The 20,346-nt window shown below is 41.4% G+C and overlaps 1 protein-coding gene and 1 long non-coding RNA gene across 3 annotated transcripts; one reads left to right on the top strand and one right to left on the bottom strand.

The window, feature by feature from the left end:
- Positions 1-468: 468 nt before the first annotated feature.
- Positions 469-11,087, bottom strand: LOC115364636 (uncharacterized). Its single transcript, XR_003928704.1, has 3 exons — positions 8,899-11,087; positions 2,810-2,848; positions 469-2,445 (listed from the first exon to the last, which is right to left on the bottom strand). It is a non-coding gene; the product is annotated as an uncharacterized LOC115364636 (long non-coding RNA).
- A 19-nt stretch (positions 11,088-11,106) lies between these two features.
- On the top strand, positions 11,107-19,732 carry nr2f1a (nuclear receptor subfamily 2, group F, member 1a). Of its 2 annotated transcripts, none has more exons than XM_030059150.1 (3): positions 11,107-12,425; positions 13,928-14,452; positions 18,490-19,732. In XM_030059150.1, the coding sequence occupies exons 1-3, from the start codon at positions 11,993-11,995 to the stop codon at positions 18,762-18,764; spliced, it is 1,233 nt and encodes a 410-aa protein (XP_029915010.1). In that variant the 5' UTR covers positions 11,107-11,992; the 3' UTR covers positions 18,765-19,732. The 2 variants fall into 2 exon arrangements, with proteins under 2 accessions (XP_029915010.1, XP_029915009.1); XM_030059149.1 differs by having other exon boundaries at positions 11,109-12,425; positions 13,925-14,452.
- Positions 19,733-20,346: the final 614 nt, after the last annotated feature.

Below are 20,346 nucleotides of genomic sequence, written 5' to 3'. Positions count from 1 at the left end.
CTCCCTCCTCACCATCCCAGCCACACAACCTCACCATGTGGTGTTGCATTGTTCCAATTCCACCGCAGAACTATGTGCATTCTGTTGCATTGCAGATCACCATGGCTACAGCCCCAGATGTACGGAGGGACCAGGTGTCACCACCCACAGACGTGCAGGACCCTTGCTGCCCTCCTGCTCGGTGGGGGCAAAACCACACTAAACCACAACCCCGCCATGTTACTGCTAAAAGGTGAGGGCTGTGTACGTGCTCCCCAATTCGCCATGGTGATGCACCAATGCACAGCCAATTAGACACCTCAGATTCATCCGTGTGATTGAGTCACGTGATCAGCTATCCGGTGAGGAATTAGCACTGTCCAATCAAAGATACATGTAAAGCAGCTGTACCCTCTGATGAATCACGTAAACAGCAGACATCAAAAGAATCACAATTCATCTGGGAGTGAAGAAAAAACATACACCGGATATAGATTGATGCGTTTTTATTAAGATCTTTGCTGTGTTGCAGTTTTTCTTTGTAATGTTACATCATTACAAAAGCAAGTTCAAGATCATGATCCCCTCAGTTGTTAATGTATCAGCCTCCTTTGTTGGTCCTGGGGTTCCTCTGTGGCGCTGCGGTTGCTTTCCTGACGCTCATCAGTGGTGACTGCATGTGTTTTTACAGCAGAGACTTGAAGCTAGAGCTGTGATGGAGGGTGGTGATTCTTAGGAAGCAGGGGTCATTCCATGAAAAGAAAAAAAAAACTAATGCAGAAACACAACAACCAGAGCCATTATTTGGCATGTCATTGTAATAGGGGGTGCCACTTACCTTAACCAGCCTCGCAATGAGGAATACCAATAGCCCCTTTATTCCCTAAAGACACAGGTGGTAGCATTCTGTGGAGCGGCATGGTAGAAAATCAGAGGAAATAGTAGGTGGAAACAGTAGGCGGAGGGAGCAAGCAGGGGAGATCGGGAAGGGTGGGGCAGCAGAGAGGAGTTAAGGGGAGAGAGAGTGGTCAGAGAGTGGAAAGGAGCAGAGCGGGTGGGGAGGGAGGGAGGGAAGGAAGGAAGGAGGCAGAGGCAGAAGTGAAAGGATGGAAAAATGTGGGGATATTGCAGCAGAGCGGATGGTGTGAGGGAGGCAGAGTGAGAAATGTTGCCGGAAATGCTAGAGCCAGCAGCGTGTGTAAAAAACCACACTATAACATTTCTCATCCTTGACATCACTGACAAGCTCTCCAAACACACACAGTGTGCTCTCAAAGGGCAGACTTGTAATATCCAAATCTTTTACACAGCCTTGCTCCTAAGATCATACTCCTTTGTTTTCTTTCCTTCTGTAAACAAAGCAGATGTCAGGATCGCAGGCATATTAAATTTAAGTGTTGTTGTAATTCTTAACTTGAAGCGTGTGTGCTTTAAGATTCCTATAGCCTCCCCCCCAAAATGATAAAACATGTTTGTGTGTAATGAGAACTTTCTTTGAGTCATGGAGGAGAGACAAGAGCCCTGAGAGGAGTGAAGGGATGAAGAAAGAAGGATGGGAAGAGAGGAGGAGAGGGGAGGAGGAGGAAGACAGAAGATTGTTGTGGAATGTTTGTGGGTCTGCCCAGAAGTCAGCCATCTCATTTGTCAGGGCTTGACCCCAACTCGAGGGCTGAAGGTCAAAGGGAACATCTGAGGTAAACTGACGCGCCTATCACACACTCACACCCACCCACCCACACACACACACACACACACACACACACAAGTAAACACACAAACATGTGAGAGGTGTCTATGAGAGTGTCTCCCTCAATTTTTCCCTCACTCTCCTTCGGCACTCTGACACATATACTCAGTTCACATTCACCCACACTGTATCTATGTGTCACCATAAATATCTCTCCTCCTTTTATCTGTTTTATTGATAGGAACAGTTACGTTGACCTAAACTTACCAAACGAGCAGCGACTAGCTTCTCAAAAAAATATTTTATGATCTGTTTTGTTCCAAAACGACTGAGTGCCAGGATGCTTGGATCAGGTTGTGAGCAGAGCAGCTTGGAATGAAGGTTAGTTCTCTGTAAACACACACTCTAATAATGCACTAGCCTTCTGGAAAACTAAAGTCTGAGCTGAATACTGAAATTCAGTGAAGGCATTATCCTGCTCACTGTTTTACCATCTATTCTGTGACTGTTCCTTTAACTTACAATACTATATTTGAAACTAACATAATTGAGTACAATAAGCTCTTCACTGTCATTGAGAACTAATCCAAACACACAGGCATGTACACACAGACATATACTAAGCAATGATATCAGTGTTATTGTCCTGTAATCAAGCTGGGGCCATCAATACATTACGGCATGCTCCCATAATTTACATCTTGTCCCGATGTCAATCCTGGCACCACGACAGTAGGATTTGCTGTGCAGAAAGACTCTGCCACCATGTTGCTCTCTGTCTGGCAAGGAAAAAAAAAAAAAAAAAAACATAAACTCACTTTACAAAGGGGACGGTTAGTTCAGTTGAACCAATGAGACAAACTCACTCTTTCAAGTTTCAAATTGTGGCAGAGACAAATCAGACAGTGACAATGTGGGTGGGCCGATTGAGTGATCGGCCTTATCATTGGCCACCTGTGCCTCACATTACGCTATGATTGGTTATTTAAGGCAAAAAAAAAAAAAAGAAAAAGAAAAGAAAAGAAAAGAAAAGAAACGGCTGACAGTGGCCACATCTTCCACACAGAAAATGCTACATCTAATTATAATTTTGAGTCTTGTGGATGTGCAAATGAGCGTTAGCAGACGTGCAGTGAAACTTACATGGTAGGGCGGTTGTCTTGTCGCTCTCCTCTGCAGCCCCTATTTAGGAAACAAATAGTTCATTGTTGTTTAAAATTCAGCTTCCCTCCCTCCCGCTCTCTCATTCTCTCTCTCTCGCTCTCTCTCTTAAACTAGTCACCCCACCACTACACACACACACGCACACACAAACACACACACACACACTGGAATAGGAAAAGGTGACACAGTAGCTGCTCTTCATGGATTTGAGATGCATCTTATATCTTACACCTTTGTCATTCTTTGGCCAGAGACATCAAACAGGTGGTATGAATAATTTATGTTAGGAGTTCCACATTGATAAGGTCACAATCTGCCAGGTCTGGACGCTAACACAGGCCACCTTTTACACACACATGTGCACACACAGACACACATACACCTCTCCAAAAAAAAAAAAAAAAAAAAATCCCTGGAGGGGTTTATCCTTGTGCGTGTGTGTGTATGTGTGTGTGTATGTGCAATGGACTCATGCTCATGGATAGATGTAGGACAAATTTGTTTTAAGCATTTGTTTTAACATTATTATAATGTTTTCCATATTAAAATATTGAATTCATAAATTAAAAATATCATTCCCCACAACTACTGTATTGCCTTGTGTATGTTTAATTTTGCTTATTAAGAACAAATATGTTACAATAATTAAATATTTAACAGTGATTAGCTAACAACAAGTAAATTAAAGTAAAACATTTCAGTTTGTCCCTCTATTTGTTTGTGGGGACTAAATAATATTAGTAATATTATAAGTTAATGACAACAAACTGTGTGTGTGTGTGTGTGTGTGTGTGTGTGTGTGTGTGTGTGTGCGCAGGATGGAAGGGGGGTCTGTTTTCTCTGTGAGGATGTAAACTAGACGTTGTTACCCTGCATCAGTGTGCTCAGTCATTCTCAGCTCCAGCATGCTGATGGTTCAGCTAGACTACATTTCTAATTAGGTCCCTGCTGTGTGTTGGTTTTTGAAAGAAAAAAACAACAACAACAACATTATTGGAGAGCTGATGTGATGCTACTCATTTACTCACAAGAGCCCAGTCATCACTGGTGAATAAAAAGGTCGGGGAACTCTGACCTCCAGTCGGAGATGGTCGCATGACAATAGCCAACCACTAACACAACAATGAAAATAATGATAATAATAATAATAATAATAATTAAGCTCATGTGTTTTTCTCTGTTAAAATATTATAGGCCTGTTTAACCTATGAAACGGCATTAGAAATATTTGTCAGTCTAAAAGGGTGGGTAATTTTTAGGTGTTTGCACTTCATCCCTGCAGTCAGTGCACAGTGACAAGTTAATGAACATGAGGCTATCATGTTTTTGTGTGACTCCCATTTGAAAAACAAGGGAATCACACTCTCCTTCAGTGCAAACCCCCTCTCTCCACACACACACACACACACACACACACACACACACACACACACACACATACACACACACTCCCAATCTCTCCTTCCTCGCTCCCGCAATAATCCCAATACTTAAAAATTGTTTTGCACTCTCCTGTGTCGGGGTGGGGCGGTGGGGGTGGGGTAGGGTAGGGTAGGGGGGGTAATCCCGCTCTTATGTCGCTGAGCTATATTTCTACAGTGTGTTGTCGGCTAATGTGAGGATGGGATGAAAGGTAATCTGCGTGCAGAATTCCTAAAGCTCCCTTATCCTTGTTGAATTTCTCAAGAATTTCACCTTTGCCCTCCGGTTCCCCTGAAATAAATTACTTTAAGGGTGAAATGCCTTCATACACCCCGTTTGGGTCGCGTTTTTTTTGTGTTACCTTCCTTTAAGGCTCAGTCAAAGAGGTATTAACTCTTTTTTATTCACTTTATTCCTTAGGGCTGCGTTTTCTCTTGGATAGTTTACAGGCACTTCGAGGGGAGAGATAAAATTATTTCCCCAACTTGCAAAGAAATAGCATCCACAGTATGAAAATGGTGTTGATATTTAATATATGTGATTACAGTGTTGCGTCGGTATGGTATATAGGAAGTGATATAAGCACAGAGGTTGGTTCACAGATGTCATTTTAAAACATGACATCAAGCTATAGCCTACCTGCGGTAAGTGACAATCAGAAACTACTCTGGTGTTTCTTTCTGCCATGCTCAGTTTAGTCTTCAGCTTGATTGATACATTTTGTCTGAGGTTTGTTATAGAGATACAGGCTACTAGTCTGCATTTCACATTTGATCCCTGAGAAGCGCACATGCTGTTGAAAATCTGTTTCCCTTGATCCAGCTACTGGTACTTAAAGTTTGGTTTTTTGGTGTACTACAAAATTACAGTGTTTGCACTGTGGAACCACGAGGGTTTGAGTGCTAATGGATTTATGATCTCCGTCTCGGGGACCATCTAAAGTAATTAGCACATAGGCTCTAAAGAGATGATGGTTAGTGAGCAATAAAGCCATTGCCCATAGCATAAACTGACAGTCCCTCTAACTTAACTCCAACCTCAAGCCTAATTGGGAAAGTCATTCCGGCCTTATTGTCCTCAATTATAGCTTTGCAATGCAAAAAACACAGGAATGAGACTTTGATTCATCACGTCTAAATCTGAAGGATATTAAATCCTTGGAGACACGAGGCCAGATAAAAAATGAGGGGAAAATAAACAATGATCGCTATACATAACATAGGACAGCGTAGTTTCTCTAAAAGTCAAAACTGTCCTGTCAGGACAAAAACGATAAGCACAACCTAATGCACACTATCACATTAAAAAACAGAAAAATCATATTGATAATTAAGCTACGTATGAGCAATAAAAGTTTGGTTAACACTCAAAACTCATATTTACGCTCAATATGCGCACAAACTACTGTGTGCATCAGTCGGGCACTTTCAGCCTGTCTGACATGTTTGATTGTGAACTTTTAATGTTTGACTTAAAGGGGCGCTTTTCTGAAATTCAGTTTCCCGTTTTCAATAATAATCAACAGCCACTCTATTTTGTGGGATCGTGTTGCCTGTTAAATGCTACGGCCTTAAATGGCTATTGCCTATAGGCTCAACGATATTTCCACTATTTCTCACGAATGGCCTTTCCATTAAGAGCGATTAGATTATGTCCATTGAAAGTTGCTGATCCATAGAGAAAAAGGCAGCGGATAAAAGGCGATTTCAAGTGACCTTCTCGTCCTTTTCACACCAATCTGAGCCCCCAGAAAATGTTGGGGATCAGAGCTGGACAAAAAGCAACCCCACCACCCCCCATCCCTCCAACCCCACAACCACTCAAAGCAACAAAACCACCCAATTCAAACATAAGAATGACGCAGAGTTTGGATTAGGCTATTTTTTAAATGAGGATTTACAAAAATATGAAAAAGTTTGTGTTTCTTGTCTGCAATGCGCATGAGATAATATGTTGTTTTTTTTTCCTGTAATTTTTTTTAGGCAGGCTACAATGGTTTTGAGAAAAGTTATACTGACGTAACTATAGGAAGCGACTTTAAAACAATGTAGAACTCAGCGTGTTATATCATATACATCGAAGCTTTTGATTTCAACTTGTAGTTGAAAATCAAAGCTTAATTTATGAGAAAAGTCCTTGTTTTTTTCGCCTACCTTAAACAGCATAAATCAATGCCACTGCAGTGTTGGCCATTTACCAGTCTCCAACCTGCCCAGTTACTCACATGTAGAGATAGTGAGTGAGCCAGGAGCTCATGTGGGACAAAAAAAAAAAAAAAAAAAAAAAAAAAAATTACATTTCTCAAAATATACTGTTTAAAGATAGACTGGGGCCAGGCTACACATACACACACTTCTGTCAAGACTGATATTCAGTGACATTTACGCTGTAAGAGCTCTGTGTACATCGGTCAGATGTTAATTATCTTTATCCCAAGATTCCCCAATATAAAACCAACATATATGCTCACACAGTTAATTTAGAAAATTGTAATGTTATCTACAGATTAAATGTTCTCCACTGTATAAGGAGGCGAAACTGTAATGGCAGTGTCATCAAAGCACGATTAAGTGTTTATTTGCTAATCATGAGTCATCCCATTATTAATTAATATAACTTAAGTGACTAACTTATCCGTCCCATACAGATGTACAGTCCAACAAGTGTGAGGATATTTCAGAGGGCTGGGAGCTGCATCTTATTAGGTAACCACACATGGTAGTCACGCTATGCTGGATATGAGCAAAATTAACCAGCCTATTATTCAAACAACCACCAAGCAGCCCGCATGAAACACCGTGTCTATTATGTCTATGTAAAGATGCTCATAATTTCATGCTAGTAAATATGTTCAGCAAATGGGCTACCGGAGATGGCTAATCTGTTTGTTAAAAATCCTGTTTATCACCCTCAGACGTGTGGCCCTGCAGCCCGTCGTGAAGAAACGCCACACTTGTCTTTACAGGAGGGGTTTTGAGCAGAGGCCCCTGGAAAAGGGAACCGACCTTTAGCCTATAGGCCTGCAATGTCTTGTTGATTATATTTATGATATAGTGTGGCCGCTGCCCTAATGTGACTGTAAACAGTCAATAATAAACGGCACTGCATAATCACTGAGACATATCTAACAATTTCCACTGTTTAAAATTATCTAAAATGAATAAAATCTAAAATATTCTTGCAGCCCTGTGTTGTCTTACTGGGGGGCTTGCACTCATGACCTCAGTGTTTTCTCAGCTGATTGTAGCGGTTGTTGCTTCAAACTGCATTAATGCTGTGTTTCGTGAGCTTGGAGTTATAAGGCTCTAGGTGAAGTGCAGTCTTGAGATACTGAGCATCCAAGATTTGACATACAATCTGGCAAAACTGTTATGTGTTTTCTGTCTTTTTCAAATATTTAATCCCATAATGGCTGTTGAAAAAGATCAATATTACCACACGAGGCTAAAGTATCATTCTAAGCTCAAGAATGTGTGGAAAACTCAACTGTAATATATATATATGTTAAAAAAAAATAAAAACCTTATAGGGAATCTGATAGGCTACTTCATTGCTCACGATTTATCTGTTACAAAACAAAGCTAAGCATGCGATTACAATGTCAGTATAAACCAACTGTTTATTCACTATTGAGATCATTTTTGCTTTATGTAATAGGGCATATTGCGCAAAAACATCAGTGACCTGAAATATGTTAAATAAATGTGTGATTAAGTCATTCATTACATCTTTTCAATAACTTCATAAATCATGTGGACATGCATGCTTTCTTCTCAAATAAGGGGAGCTACATGATTGTCAGCAATGCATTTGATGGGAAATTAAAAATAAATATTAGGCTACTTCCCTCGTGCAAAAATATTAATCAGCATTAACTTAATGTTAACTAGATGTTATTATGTGGTATGGTTTTACAAAACTGCCGTGTAGTTTGCACTGGGAAAAAAGTTAACTGGATCTATAAATTTCCCATATCATCATTCATTTTATAGATTTTTTCAATACATGTGTTTTAAACTATTAATACCGGTGTGATATGTCACATTACACGGGCTAAGGCTTTGGGAAGTTACAGTAACTTTCTCATTGCAGCCTATATGCTGACATATAATGCATCAGACCGATGCGGGAGATATGCGCGAATCTACAGTATTAGTCTGTGAAGTACATTGAGTAAACTGGCACTTGGAAAACGGTATTAAAGATGGACAGCGGCTGGTTTCCTTGCTCAGACTTTTAATCCGGTGACACTATCGCTGAGACAAACAGGCTGCTATCGATCTTTTCATTATGTGTTCAAACAACAAATAGCGTTGCAGCCTTGCAGGTAAGATGCATGGGACGTGCAAAAAGGCTCTCGTGCGCAGCGATACAGCCTATATAGTAACATCGCTAGTATCTCATGTGCAAATCGGTGACGACAGCTGAAAAACGGAGAAACGAGCCCTATAATATGGAGAAAAGATGCAAGGTTCCACTGATTTAAAAAAAAAAGTTATGCCCTGGAATGTAACAGTGCCTGCTTCGGCTGCATTGTTTGGAGTTAGTGGTCATGTGGCATGACACAGATAATTTAGTCTTGCATTAAGAGCCAAGTGTGGATAGTATAAGAGAAGGGAGAAAAAGAATTAGTCTACTTGCCTTACTGGTTGCTTGCTTTATCCAGGTAGAAAGCTGGTCCGCCACTGGTAACCGCCGTCGCTTGTGCTTCTTCCTTTAATGTCCTGCTGTCCACTTTCTCCCTTTTCTCTCGCTGTTACCCAGCTCTAGCTTTCTATTAGAGTCTTTACCCTGCTCCCATTCGCTGTCCCTCTCACTCTCCTCTCTTCTGCTCCTGCAAAGCCCCTTTCCAATCTGTGGAGTTAAATCTTAATGATACACTTACAGGAAAAAAAATCTTTGTCCGATTTAATCTTATTGGTTTCACCTTTTCAAAGAGCTGGAGACATGGCCGGGGAGTTTCAGTGGAGTGTCCGAGACAGGGACGGGAGAGAGAGCTCTGTTGTTGAATACTTAAAAAACAACCCATCCCTCCTATGCGTTTCCAAAGGGGGCACTTGCATATTTACGCTCCATTATAACTGCTAATATCGCTATGTGCTTAAAGCGCTGTTTAAAATGGTGTACATTAGTTTTGATTAAACAATAATTTGATGTATTATGAATGGTTATTCCTTAGCCACATGGTCTGTTTGTATTGCCATGTTTTGGAGATATTTTACGCACAGCATTCTTACCTTGTATTTTCTAAAAAAAAAAAAAAAAAAAAAAAAACTAAATGATGAAATTTACTCTATTTAAGAGGCTGCTTTTATTTGTTGCAATGCAAAGACTAATATGGAGAAATGAAAACAAAACAAAAAGTCCAAAACTTATAATAAACATAAACTTTACGAGGCCGATTCATTTTAGAAAACAGAACAAGAAAACATAGTGAAAAATGGCACTGAGCAAAGACACGTATTTGATTTTTTTTTTTATAAACTTTACAAGTTTTAAAAAATTCATGCTTGATAACTTATGCATGCATTAATATCAGGTTGTAATTGTACATTGTACGCTAGATGGCAGCGCGATCCAGACATTTTTGAGTTGGAGAGGTAGGAAGCCTGCAGAAACCCTTGTACAAAAAAGCCGGAATCCCCATGCAAATTTCAAACAACTTCACATGATTTTGAATTACTGTCATTATTAAGACATAACGTGACACCCTCTCAGTGATTGGGAAGACTATAGGACCTCGGTAATTATTGAATATTGCTCATTGCTCCGTCTAATTTTAGAGATTTTCGGCCGCTGGCACCGCATCCCGTTTGTCAAACACACTGCCTATTATGCATCATTCTTCCTTTGCTATTTCCCTCGTTTTATAAGCAGGTTTGCACTAAAATTTAAGTTTTTATCGCCGAGAACATAGCGATTACAAACGAGGATGTACCGCAATGCGCATGCCAAAAACAAAATAACGTGTGTAATAACAATAATCCGCGGCTGGACAATAATAATATTCCTTCATTTAATAATAAAGATGCCAGTCCAAGACTAACCATTTTCAAACTTTGGGGAATTTCTGTGCCAGAGTCCCCCTGTCGCCGCTGCGTAGGTTTTTTTTTTTTTTTTTTTTTTCTTTGGTTTATTTGTCGTGCGTAAAAGCTTTATACCCCCCTTGCTTTTACCCCGCTTTTTCTGCTATTCTATCCAGGGTTTCTTCCTCTTTTTGGTGACAATAGACGGCCCATACTAATCAGGTTTCAAAGTAAATAGCAGCGCGGGGCGAGCTCAATGTAAATTGTGCCTGTCAGAGCCCCCCAGCCCCTCCAGTCGTAGGTAGCAACACTGCAAAAGATGTCCATCTTACCAAGTCATTTGGTCCAGTACTGAGTCTTGAAATCTTATTTTTCCTCAAAACCAGTGAAAGAATCTGCCAACGGGGCGAGATCAATTCACTCGTTTCCGATGCAAATCGATTTATCTCTAGAATTTCTTTGAATCGAGAGTCATTTTCTTGACATTGGTGGAGTGATCTGCCTTATTCTGACTTATTTCGAGATATTGACACTTATTTTTTTAGATGAGTCGACCTGCATCAGAGAAGTGGAGTCTTGTCATCTCTACTGGCAAAAAAAATCTTATGTGTTTTAAGGAGAAAAAATAAGATTATAAGATTTTAACGTGAGACCCTATGACTTAGTGTGATGGACATTTTTTGCAGTGAATGAACGGAGGGGGACTCTAACCAATGGAGAGAAAGAGAGGGCTTGGCTATAACCTTAGCCTCCCATTTTCTCTCTCTCCCTATCCCCCCCTCTCCTCCTCTCCTCCTCCTCTATGCAGGGCTCTGGCCAGTCAGTCGCCTTTGATTATCAGTCTCCAGCAGCCCCTCTCTTGGCTCCTTGACATGAGCACCATATAAGGCGCAGCGATCTCCATAGAAACGTGTCAGTTTCAATAGTAGTGTCAAAGTTCACTATATACAGACATTCGCGCAGATCCCCCGTTTCGGAAACATTGCTCTGCTGGTCCTCCCGTTTAAGCGCATTCATTTTTGGGTCTCTCCTTCTTCTTGCATATTCTATTAGTTGTTGGTGTTTTTTCCTCTTCTTTTTTATCTTTTCTCTTCGTATCTACATTCCTCCTGCTGGAGAGAGGTGAAACTATACATGGGCACTTCATTCGGCGACGCGGTTTTTTTCGCTGCTGGGCGAGATGATGAGGTTTATTTAAGAATATAGATGTAAAAATCCAGCTCTTCAGTTTTTCCTCCCCTCCTATACGGCGAAGACGGGAGTGTAAAGGAGCAAGGGGAAGAAAAGAGAAAGGAATTTATTTCTCCGCAGCACTTTGGATCGCGTGTCTTTCCAGAAAAAGGTTTTTATGCTCGTTTCTGCGTCCATGTGAATAGCTCCTGCCTTTCCCTTTGTGGCTATTTTATATCAAACTGCAATTTGTTACGTCTGGCTTCGGGTTTTCCTACAAGATTAGGGGTTCCTGAATGGCTGACTGCAATTTACCTTGGAACTGGCCTCCCGATACTTGCATATCCTGATCGGGTGCCTATTCAGTCGCCCTCCTGTATTTTGAATGTATTGATCGCGTTGTACTCCCCTTCTTACCCCATATGAGATTGCGTGCTCCGATTTGACTTTGCACTGCCCCGTCTTTTGAGATCTCCCTTTTCTCCTCTACGCTTCATAAACACCGGCGATCATTTCGCTTTATAGCACTTTCCGGGGCCGAGATATGGCAATGGTAGTTAGCGTCTGGCGAGATCCGCAGGAAGACGTGGCCGGAGGACCTCCGAGCGGCCCCAACCCAGCAGCGCAGCCGGCGAGGGAGCAGCAGCAGGCGGCGTCGGCGGCGCCGCACACTCCGCAGACCCCCAGCCAGCCGGGACCCCCATCCACACCGGGGACTGCTGGGGATAAGGGGAGTCAAAATTCAGGACAGAGTCAGCAGCATATTGAATGTGTCGTTTGCGGAGACAAATCGAGCGGCAAACACTACGGCCAGTTCACCTGCGAGGGATGCAAAAGTTTCTTCAAGAGGAGTGTGCGGAGGAACTTAACATACACATGTCGTGCCAATAGGAACTGTCCCATTGACCAGCACCACCGAAATCAGTGCCAATACTGTCGGCTGAAGAAGTGTTTAAAAGTGGGAATGCGGCGGGAAGGTGAATATATATTTTTTAAAAGCCCACTCATGATTACGCATCCTAGTAACAGACGAACAGGGCTGCCATGTTGCATTAAGGTCACAGGCTATATGGCTGGGCATACTGCAGTCTTCATCCATGTTTTTGTGGGATGTTTGCATGAGTGATTAGTCTTTCTCCCTGTGTGTGTGAGAGAGGTAAAAGGCCAGTGCACCCACAGCAGCTATGCTTATGAATGCAGGTCGTCCAAAGCCAGCGACTACTTGTCTAGCTGACATTTTTATTTTGTTTTTGTTGCCGTCCAACCTGTACTAGCCATGGACAAGCAAAGGAATTGCGTCTAGTAGGCCCATTTTACGTGGGTTTTAGAGCAGAGGACGGATTGTATGTGGTGTGTGTGTATGTGTGTGTGTGAGAGTGTGTGTGTGTGTCTGTGTCTGTGTGTCTGTGTAAGTGTGTGTGTGTGTCTGTGAGTGAGTGTGTGTGTGTGTGTGTGTGTGTATCTGTGTGTGTGTGCGTGCGTGCTTGCTTGCGTGTAGTCTACCAGGCGAATAGTCCCGTCCATATGTGCAGCTTACTAAATTATAATTGTATAGTACGGCTTGTATGTGTATTTGAAATGAACAGACTACAAGCCCCGTCCCTCTCTAGCTCCATATGCTGACTAGACATCTCAGGCACACTGAATAATGCCGCTGAAGTTGTGCAAGGCTCATTGTTTTGCCTGGTGCATTAGAGGCCGTAACTTTCCTTCCTTGTCAAGTCTTTCATCCCAAACTGCATAGATATAGCTATTTTTAAATCTACTATTTACAGTAATACACCTGCATCGTGTGCACTGAATTATTAATATTTTATTCATAATATTTGGCCTACAAACAGTAGCTGAGTTCCTTTTTTCCCAAGTGAAGTAATGGAGTGATTAAAAGGTGTAAATGTCATTGCATTTAACTGTAATTATCATTTACATTTCTAATATGTTTTAGCAAAATTAATGGATTTTAATCTAAACAAAAACGGTGATAAATATAACCTAACCTAGCCTAATAACTAGAGCATGAAAAATAAACAATTACACTCGGCCTTAAAATGCCCCTTATAGTACGTGTTTTGGTAAATTGTGGTAATGTTGGGTCACAGAGAATGTGTGTGTTTTTGTGTGTGAAAGTTAATGTGCGCCCATGTGACTGTCTTCTAATTTTTACACATATGTAGCCTATGTCCTTCAATACAAACGTAAACTGTACAAATGTTAAGGGACACAGCAAATCTGTTTTTATGAGATGTTTATGTTGTCGATAGAATAATTTGGTGTGGAAAATATAGGCCTAAAAACAGCATGCTCTAGTCAATATGTTTTGAAGAGCGTGCTGAATTTTGATCTCAGTGCAAGCCTTTTCATCTGCGAGCAGAAAAAAAACACACTAGCTGTAGCGTGCTGCACGGTTGTACCATACATGAACTATGTTTATCAGTTCTGGATGCACATTTCCTCTCCCTCTCTTTCTTTTTGTCAGCGGTTCAGCGAGGACGAATGCCTCCAACCCAACCCAACCCAGGCCAGTATGCGCTGACGAACGGGGACCCTCTGAATGGCCATTGCTATCTGTCCGGATACATCTCGTTATTGCTGCGGGCCGAGCCTTACCCGACGTCCCGGTACGGGAGCCAGTGCATGCAGCCCAACAATATCATGGGCATCGAGAACATCTGCGAGCTGGCGGCTCGTTTGCTCTTCAGCGCCGTGGAGTGGGCAAGAAACATCCCTTTCTTTCCCGACCTGCAGATCACCGACCAGGTGTCCCTTCTCAGGCTGACGTGGAGCGAGTTGTTTGTGCTTAACGCGGCCCAGTGCTCCATGCCTCTGCATGTGGCCCCTCTGCTCGCCGCGGCGGGCCTCCACGCCTCCCCGATGTCCGCGGACCGTGTCGTGGCTTTCATGGATCACATCCGGATCTTCCAGGAGCAAGTGGAGAAGCTCAAGGCTCTCCACGTAGACTCGGCAGAGTACAGCTGCATCAAGGCCATAGTGCTTTTTACATCAGGTGGGTGTCCAACATGCCATAGAAACATTGCTATAATCAAACGAGGCCTAGTCGCAGGACAGAGAGCGAGACTCGTAGGGTGAACACACTGGCATCAAGAATATGGCTGTCAAGTATAGGCTGCTCACAAATCTGACTTTACGAGATGCTTATGTTGCCGATGGGATAGCTATTTTGTCAACAGCTTGCTACATATCCACTTGCATGCATTTCCATGTCAGTCCTAGCCACAGCATAAGACGTGTAAACAAATCCAGATTGAGAGAGCGCATCAAGTTTTTACGTGTAAGGCCCAGCTCAGTGTTTAATTAATATAACATAATTGAAAATCCCACGTGTTTACATAATCCGTAATTGTCGACTTTAAACTTTTTGGAGCACTTTTGTGCAGAGATTGCAAATGTGTTCGCGTCCATAAAATTTGGAACAGGTGTCAAATAATTGAGCGTAAAGATAAAATAGCTTATGACTTGGTGATATATGACAGCTGATGTATTTACGAGTGCTGGTGCATGCTTTTATCCTTGTTTTGCGTGCACAAACACATGTCATGGGGGACAGGAAATAATCCTTAGCAGACTGAGATCAAAGAAACTGATGAAGTTGACTCATATGTCAGTGCATCGCTTCTGTAGGACGCAGAACAGCGCTACCCTAATGATTGTTTGAAGATTACTCTATGTTGACCTATTAATTTTCTTAGTTATTGAAGGTATTTTCTCGTGTCGCGCAGGCTTTGAAAAGTCATCATTTTTCAAAAGTAACCCACATCGTTGATGGCTTAATTGATGGTTGAGAGGTGCAAGGTCGCAAAGGTCCTCATTTACTCTTGTGCGTAATTTAAATGCTATTTTGGAGTTGATGGTGGACGCTCGGTGCCATTAGGCCTGCTATGTCAAGAGAGGGAGCGATGATGGGGAGGAGAGGAAAAAAGTCTAAATTGACCCACAGGCCCCAAACTACTTCTGAACTTACCTCAAAGTTTTAACTTCACACATTCATATTTGGCCCATTATAAAATTCTGTAACACGGCTGTACATATTCTATAATTGGGCAGGTTTTTGATAAAATATTCCTTTTTACTGTGTTTTGCGGATTTTGCTTTATATAAAAATACTTCTGTCTCTCAATATCCCTAGAAAGCGCCCTACAACTCATCCTATGGTGAGAGTGACACCACTTGTTCTATCTTGTGGCTAAAATTGCCTTGGCATATTTTGATAGGCATCGTTTATTATTTAGTTTTCTGTTTTTAATGCCATAAGTATTTAGATATTTTGCTTGTTATTATATTATATTATATTATATTATATTATAATAATAAGTTTTAAATTATATTATGTTGGTATAGTTTTTAAAGTACACAATAATGTCAGTACGTTGTTTGGTAAAATATTTAAACTCTAACTTTGAGTGTACACTAAAGTTTTTTTAAAAAAAGACACAGGAAACGTTGTATTCCAAGCTATTAAACCACCGGCAACCTTCAATTTTCCTTTTCTGACAAATACAACATTACCATGTATGGCTTTTCTTGGTGTCAGAGAAATCTCTCTTAGTGTTTTAGATTATTATTATTATTTAGTTTATTTATTTATTTATTTATTTATTTTCTAGAAGCATAATATCTAGGCTACACTTCAAATGTGTAGTTTGTTTGCTAATTTGGCACGGCAAATTTTGAAGACGTGCTGGTAAAACTATGTTTAATACAAGTAACCCTGTGCTCAGTCTCGTAAATACTACACTATAGTGATATGTGACAGCCTGCTTACTTATATGTATACCATTTGTCTACAGCCCATAATGTAACCGTATGCACTGTCAACAATACTTTTCAATCGTGCAGCGTTTCAGTAATTCAGTCCAGATCACCAAAATAAGAATCTTCAAACAGATGCTAGCGTTTTACTTGTTTTCTATCAGATCACTTAGTTAGTTTGATGGGTTGTAACTGGAATTGGCTATAATAAGTCATGAGGTGCCCTGCCAAGTCCAGCGTGGATTGTTTTCCTTTAATAACATGAGACTTGTCAGAGTTTGATGCATAAATAATGGTGATCGGGCTAAACTATTTCTTTATAGTTCGGGATCATCGTCTCACATTGACTCCCTATCCATATGTGCACACTATGTGCCTTCAGTAACCTACCACAGAAATAGCTGTACCCCAATGCGAATCTGGAAGCTATCTGCTCCCATGCTTCAGCCTATTGAGGTAGTGGGGTGCAGGGTTGCAGGCAGGCCTGTATAGGGAACTATGGGGTGTCTTTGACTAGCTTTCTCTTGACGCATAGCCTACATTCAACTGCAGCCCATTCCTTGCAATGCTTTGAACTACACTGCCAGATATCGCTTTGGTGCATCGTTAGTGGAAATCATTCTATTTTGCGAGAAAATTCCAACTTTAATTAATTTCAACCTTAGCATATTGATTGTTTCAGATTTTAAAAGGGACACTCAGTGGCAATCTAAAAGGATTTGCATACATGGGACTGTGGCCGGCGGGACTAAGGTCACAGTAAATCACCCCGAGATCTCAGTGTTGCCCCCGGGTTCATAAGGTTATTGTGTCTGGCCATAGTGAGTTATAGCACTGAGAATTCACGAATAGGCTTAAAAGCCTCTCAGATACTATTGTCCTGTGTTTAATGCATTAGTGGTCGGCAAGTGAAGCTGTCTTTCTTGTGTAGTTTCTACAAAAGCACCGCTTAACACAAAATCTGCAGAAACCTCCTATACATTAGGTTAGAGTCAATGCATGAGCCCATATGTACCAGCGGGCTGCACTGCCAGCGTTTATGTATTTATTTAATTATTTGGACTTTTAATTAATTAATTAATTAATTAATTAATGATATCGCATGAGGTCAAACATGCTTGGCTCGTTAAGGTAAACAGTTCTTGATAATATGCAAAAATATATCGTAAGACACCAGCTATGTAGCCTATATTTTTCTATAGTGGAACATGGGCTGCAGGCAGCGTAACCCAGGACTGAGCACGAAAACACACATTTTCACATTTCGCCTGTGTTGTTGTAGCCTACAAGCTCCTTTTCCTAACATTTTACGTCCTTTCTGCGTGACTATTGACTTCACCTCTGCTAATAAATTTGATTGCTTCCAGCGGCCTCTCCTATAGGCTCCATCGGAAAACAGGCCAAGAGTGGTCTATGGAGAGAAGAGCGGCGAAATGACTTAACAGCTTACTGCAGAGTAATTAGGTCACATTACATCCAGTGTAATTTCAGACTCATCAGTGTCGTTTATGTTTCCTTATACTTGAATCCCCTGAGCCCAGACATCAAGAGTAGTGGCCTTCAGGCCTATAGCCTACCTTTCGCCCTTGCTCCAGTGCTCCATCTATTCTTATTCCTTATGCCTACAGCACCATTTTCATGATCCTTAGCTCTATATTCATGTTGACTGGTGTATGAACAGGCAGATATCCTCCACTGAGTGGTGCATCCCCTATTTCAGCAGCGCGCCCCTTGTTTATTCTGCATGACAGTCCCTCTTGCTCAGTGTGATGTAGCATGTTTGGGCAGCGTGTTTGTTCATTCCTCTTTGTCAATAACACGTAAAGGCTGATGTTGAATGATAACCAGGGTGCCTTTGCAGGGCGTCAATTGGGTATGGCAAGGTGTGGCACACACTACACCTGAGCGCCAGTTAGTCCATAATTGAGCTTGTAGTTTTTATCAATATAATGGACAGTAAATACCAAGCTAAACTGCCAGAATTCTGTTTGGAAGCCATATTAAAAATTATGGGAGCATTCAATATCAGTGATGCTTTGACTTGTGTGCGTCTGAGCTGTGACCTGTACCTCTAATAATCACATTGACTCAGTAATAATATCTTTTCTGTCAACAGTTATTGCTACACTTGTTCCTAGAAATTTGGCCAGTGTAAGTCGGTTTGGAAGGTTTTGACAGCATGTGTTATCAAAGCCAGGGACCTCGCCATAGCATACCTTAGGGTTTAGAGAATTGCCGAACCTGACCAAAGTGTTTTTGGTGTGTGTTTCTCAGACGCTTGCGGCCTGTCGGACGCTGCTCACATCGAGAGCCTACAGGAGAAGTCTCAGTGCGCCCTGGAGGAGTACGTGAGGAGCCAGTACCCCAACCAGCCCAGCCGTTTTGGGAAGCTCCTGCTGCGGCTGCCCTCCCTGCGCACCGTCTCGTCGTCGGTAATCGAGCAGCTGTTCTTCGTCCGCTTGGTAGGTAAAACTCCTATTGAAACCCTCATCAGGGATATGCTATTATCCGGGAGCAGCTTCAACTGGCCTTACATGTCCATCCAATGATCCTTATATGAGAGTGGAAAAAAGAGAGGAAAAAAAGGACCAAAATTCAGCACCCCCACCCATCCTCCTTCAAGAAGACTATATATAGGACCTTTTCTGAGAAACTTGGAAGACATGACATTTTTTTCTCTCTCTCTCTTTTTTGTCTTCTGGGACTGAGATGGAATACATTATGTACAGAAAAATATTGGAACTGGACTTTACACCTATGTAAATCCACCCTCATCTTCAAGAACAATACTCTTCATTTTGTAAAATACTAGTCTTTATTTTCCTTTTTTGTAAAAAAAAATACAAATAAAATGAAAAACATCATATGCGCAGTAAGAAAAAAAAGAATCAAGACTTAGCGGGAAAATAATGTTTCCAAGCAATTATAAGAATTGTCCTGTGTCTATGTACCTCTCTGTTTTGTATTTTTTCTGGTTCTAAACCAGGGTTTCTGTGATTCTATACTAATAATTTTTGATATAACCTTTTGCTTCTTATAATGAGTGCGATATATGTTGTCGAAGCTATGTTCTCCAAGAATTAAAATTGAAGTGAGAATTTAAAAACAAAAAAATAAAGAAATTTAGACAAATAAGAAACAGTCTAATCGCTATGACAATATCACCACTGATGGTTGAACTTTTTCCCAATTGATACTATGGACCTGCAACTGCAGCAAACTGACCTCCAGGACATTTTTACTGAGAGGACGTCTGGGGCGCCTTTCCCCGGGCCATGAGTGCGTGTGGAGTCGATCATCAGTCAAAGAGGAGAGACATGAAAATCAAAAGCACTTTTAATATATCATTTCAAATACATTTTGTTTGTTTCGTCTTGAAAATTTTCATTGTTTCTTGAATTTTATTGGTTGTTGCCTTCAATTTGCTTACTCCATGATGCAGCTTTTTGCAGAAGGGTCGGTTGATGAAGTTGTGTGATGGTGACTGTACTATTAAAAAAAGAAATAGGCAACGATGTCTCATTCTCAAGCATTTTCATGGGTGCAAATGTCAAGATGCTCGGGATTTTATTTCAAACCATTTGTGGGAATATGTTGTTCCTATGCGCCCCTGGTCTTCTACAAGAAATGTGCAAGTGCAGCCCAGTTGCAGAGGCTTTTCAATATCTTGCATTGCCGCATAAGAACATATCACCCTGAATTTCCCGTTTGCCTCCATTATACCTATCAGTGGAAAAAGAGGTGAAACACACGGTTAACTGTGGTAATTATGCAACGGGTGCATATCTTAGACCCACTGACATAACTGGCAATGCGAACACAAAGGAGGGGAGGCTATACGTGAGGAACTACAGCAGTGAGGTCTCTTCTTGCCTGTGAGCGCATTAATGTTTAATATTTTTCCCAGACAGCAAGGAAAGCCTGCGCACCACACCGAGCCACCTCTCTCCCACCTCCCGTGGCTTAATCAAGGTGATTCTCCAGCAGCCAAACAATATTCCCCCCTCCCATTAAAAAAAAAAAAAAAAAAAACTCCACCTTGATAGTGCATGCCTCAATATTGATGTAGGCGTCATTTGGCAAAAGGGTTAGGCCCCGCTGCAAAGCTGCTGTGATATGCGTGATCAATCT

The sequence above is a fragment of the Myripristis murdjan genome, chromosome 9, assembly GCF_902150065.1.
Source record: "Myripristis murdjan chromosome 9, fMyrMur1.1, whole genome shotgun sequence".
Classification (NCBI taxonomy): Eukaryota; Metazoa; Chordata; class Actinopteri; order Holocentriformes; family Holocentridae; genus Myripristis; species Myripristis murdjan.
The sequence above is the reverse complement of the archived record's forward strand: the minus strand, read 5'-3'. Positions and strand labels throughout refer to the sequence as shown.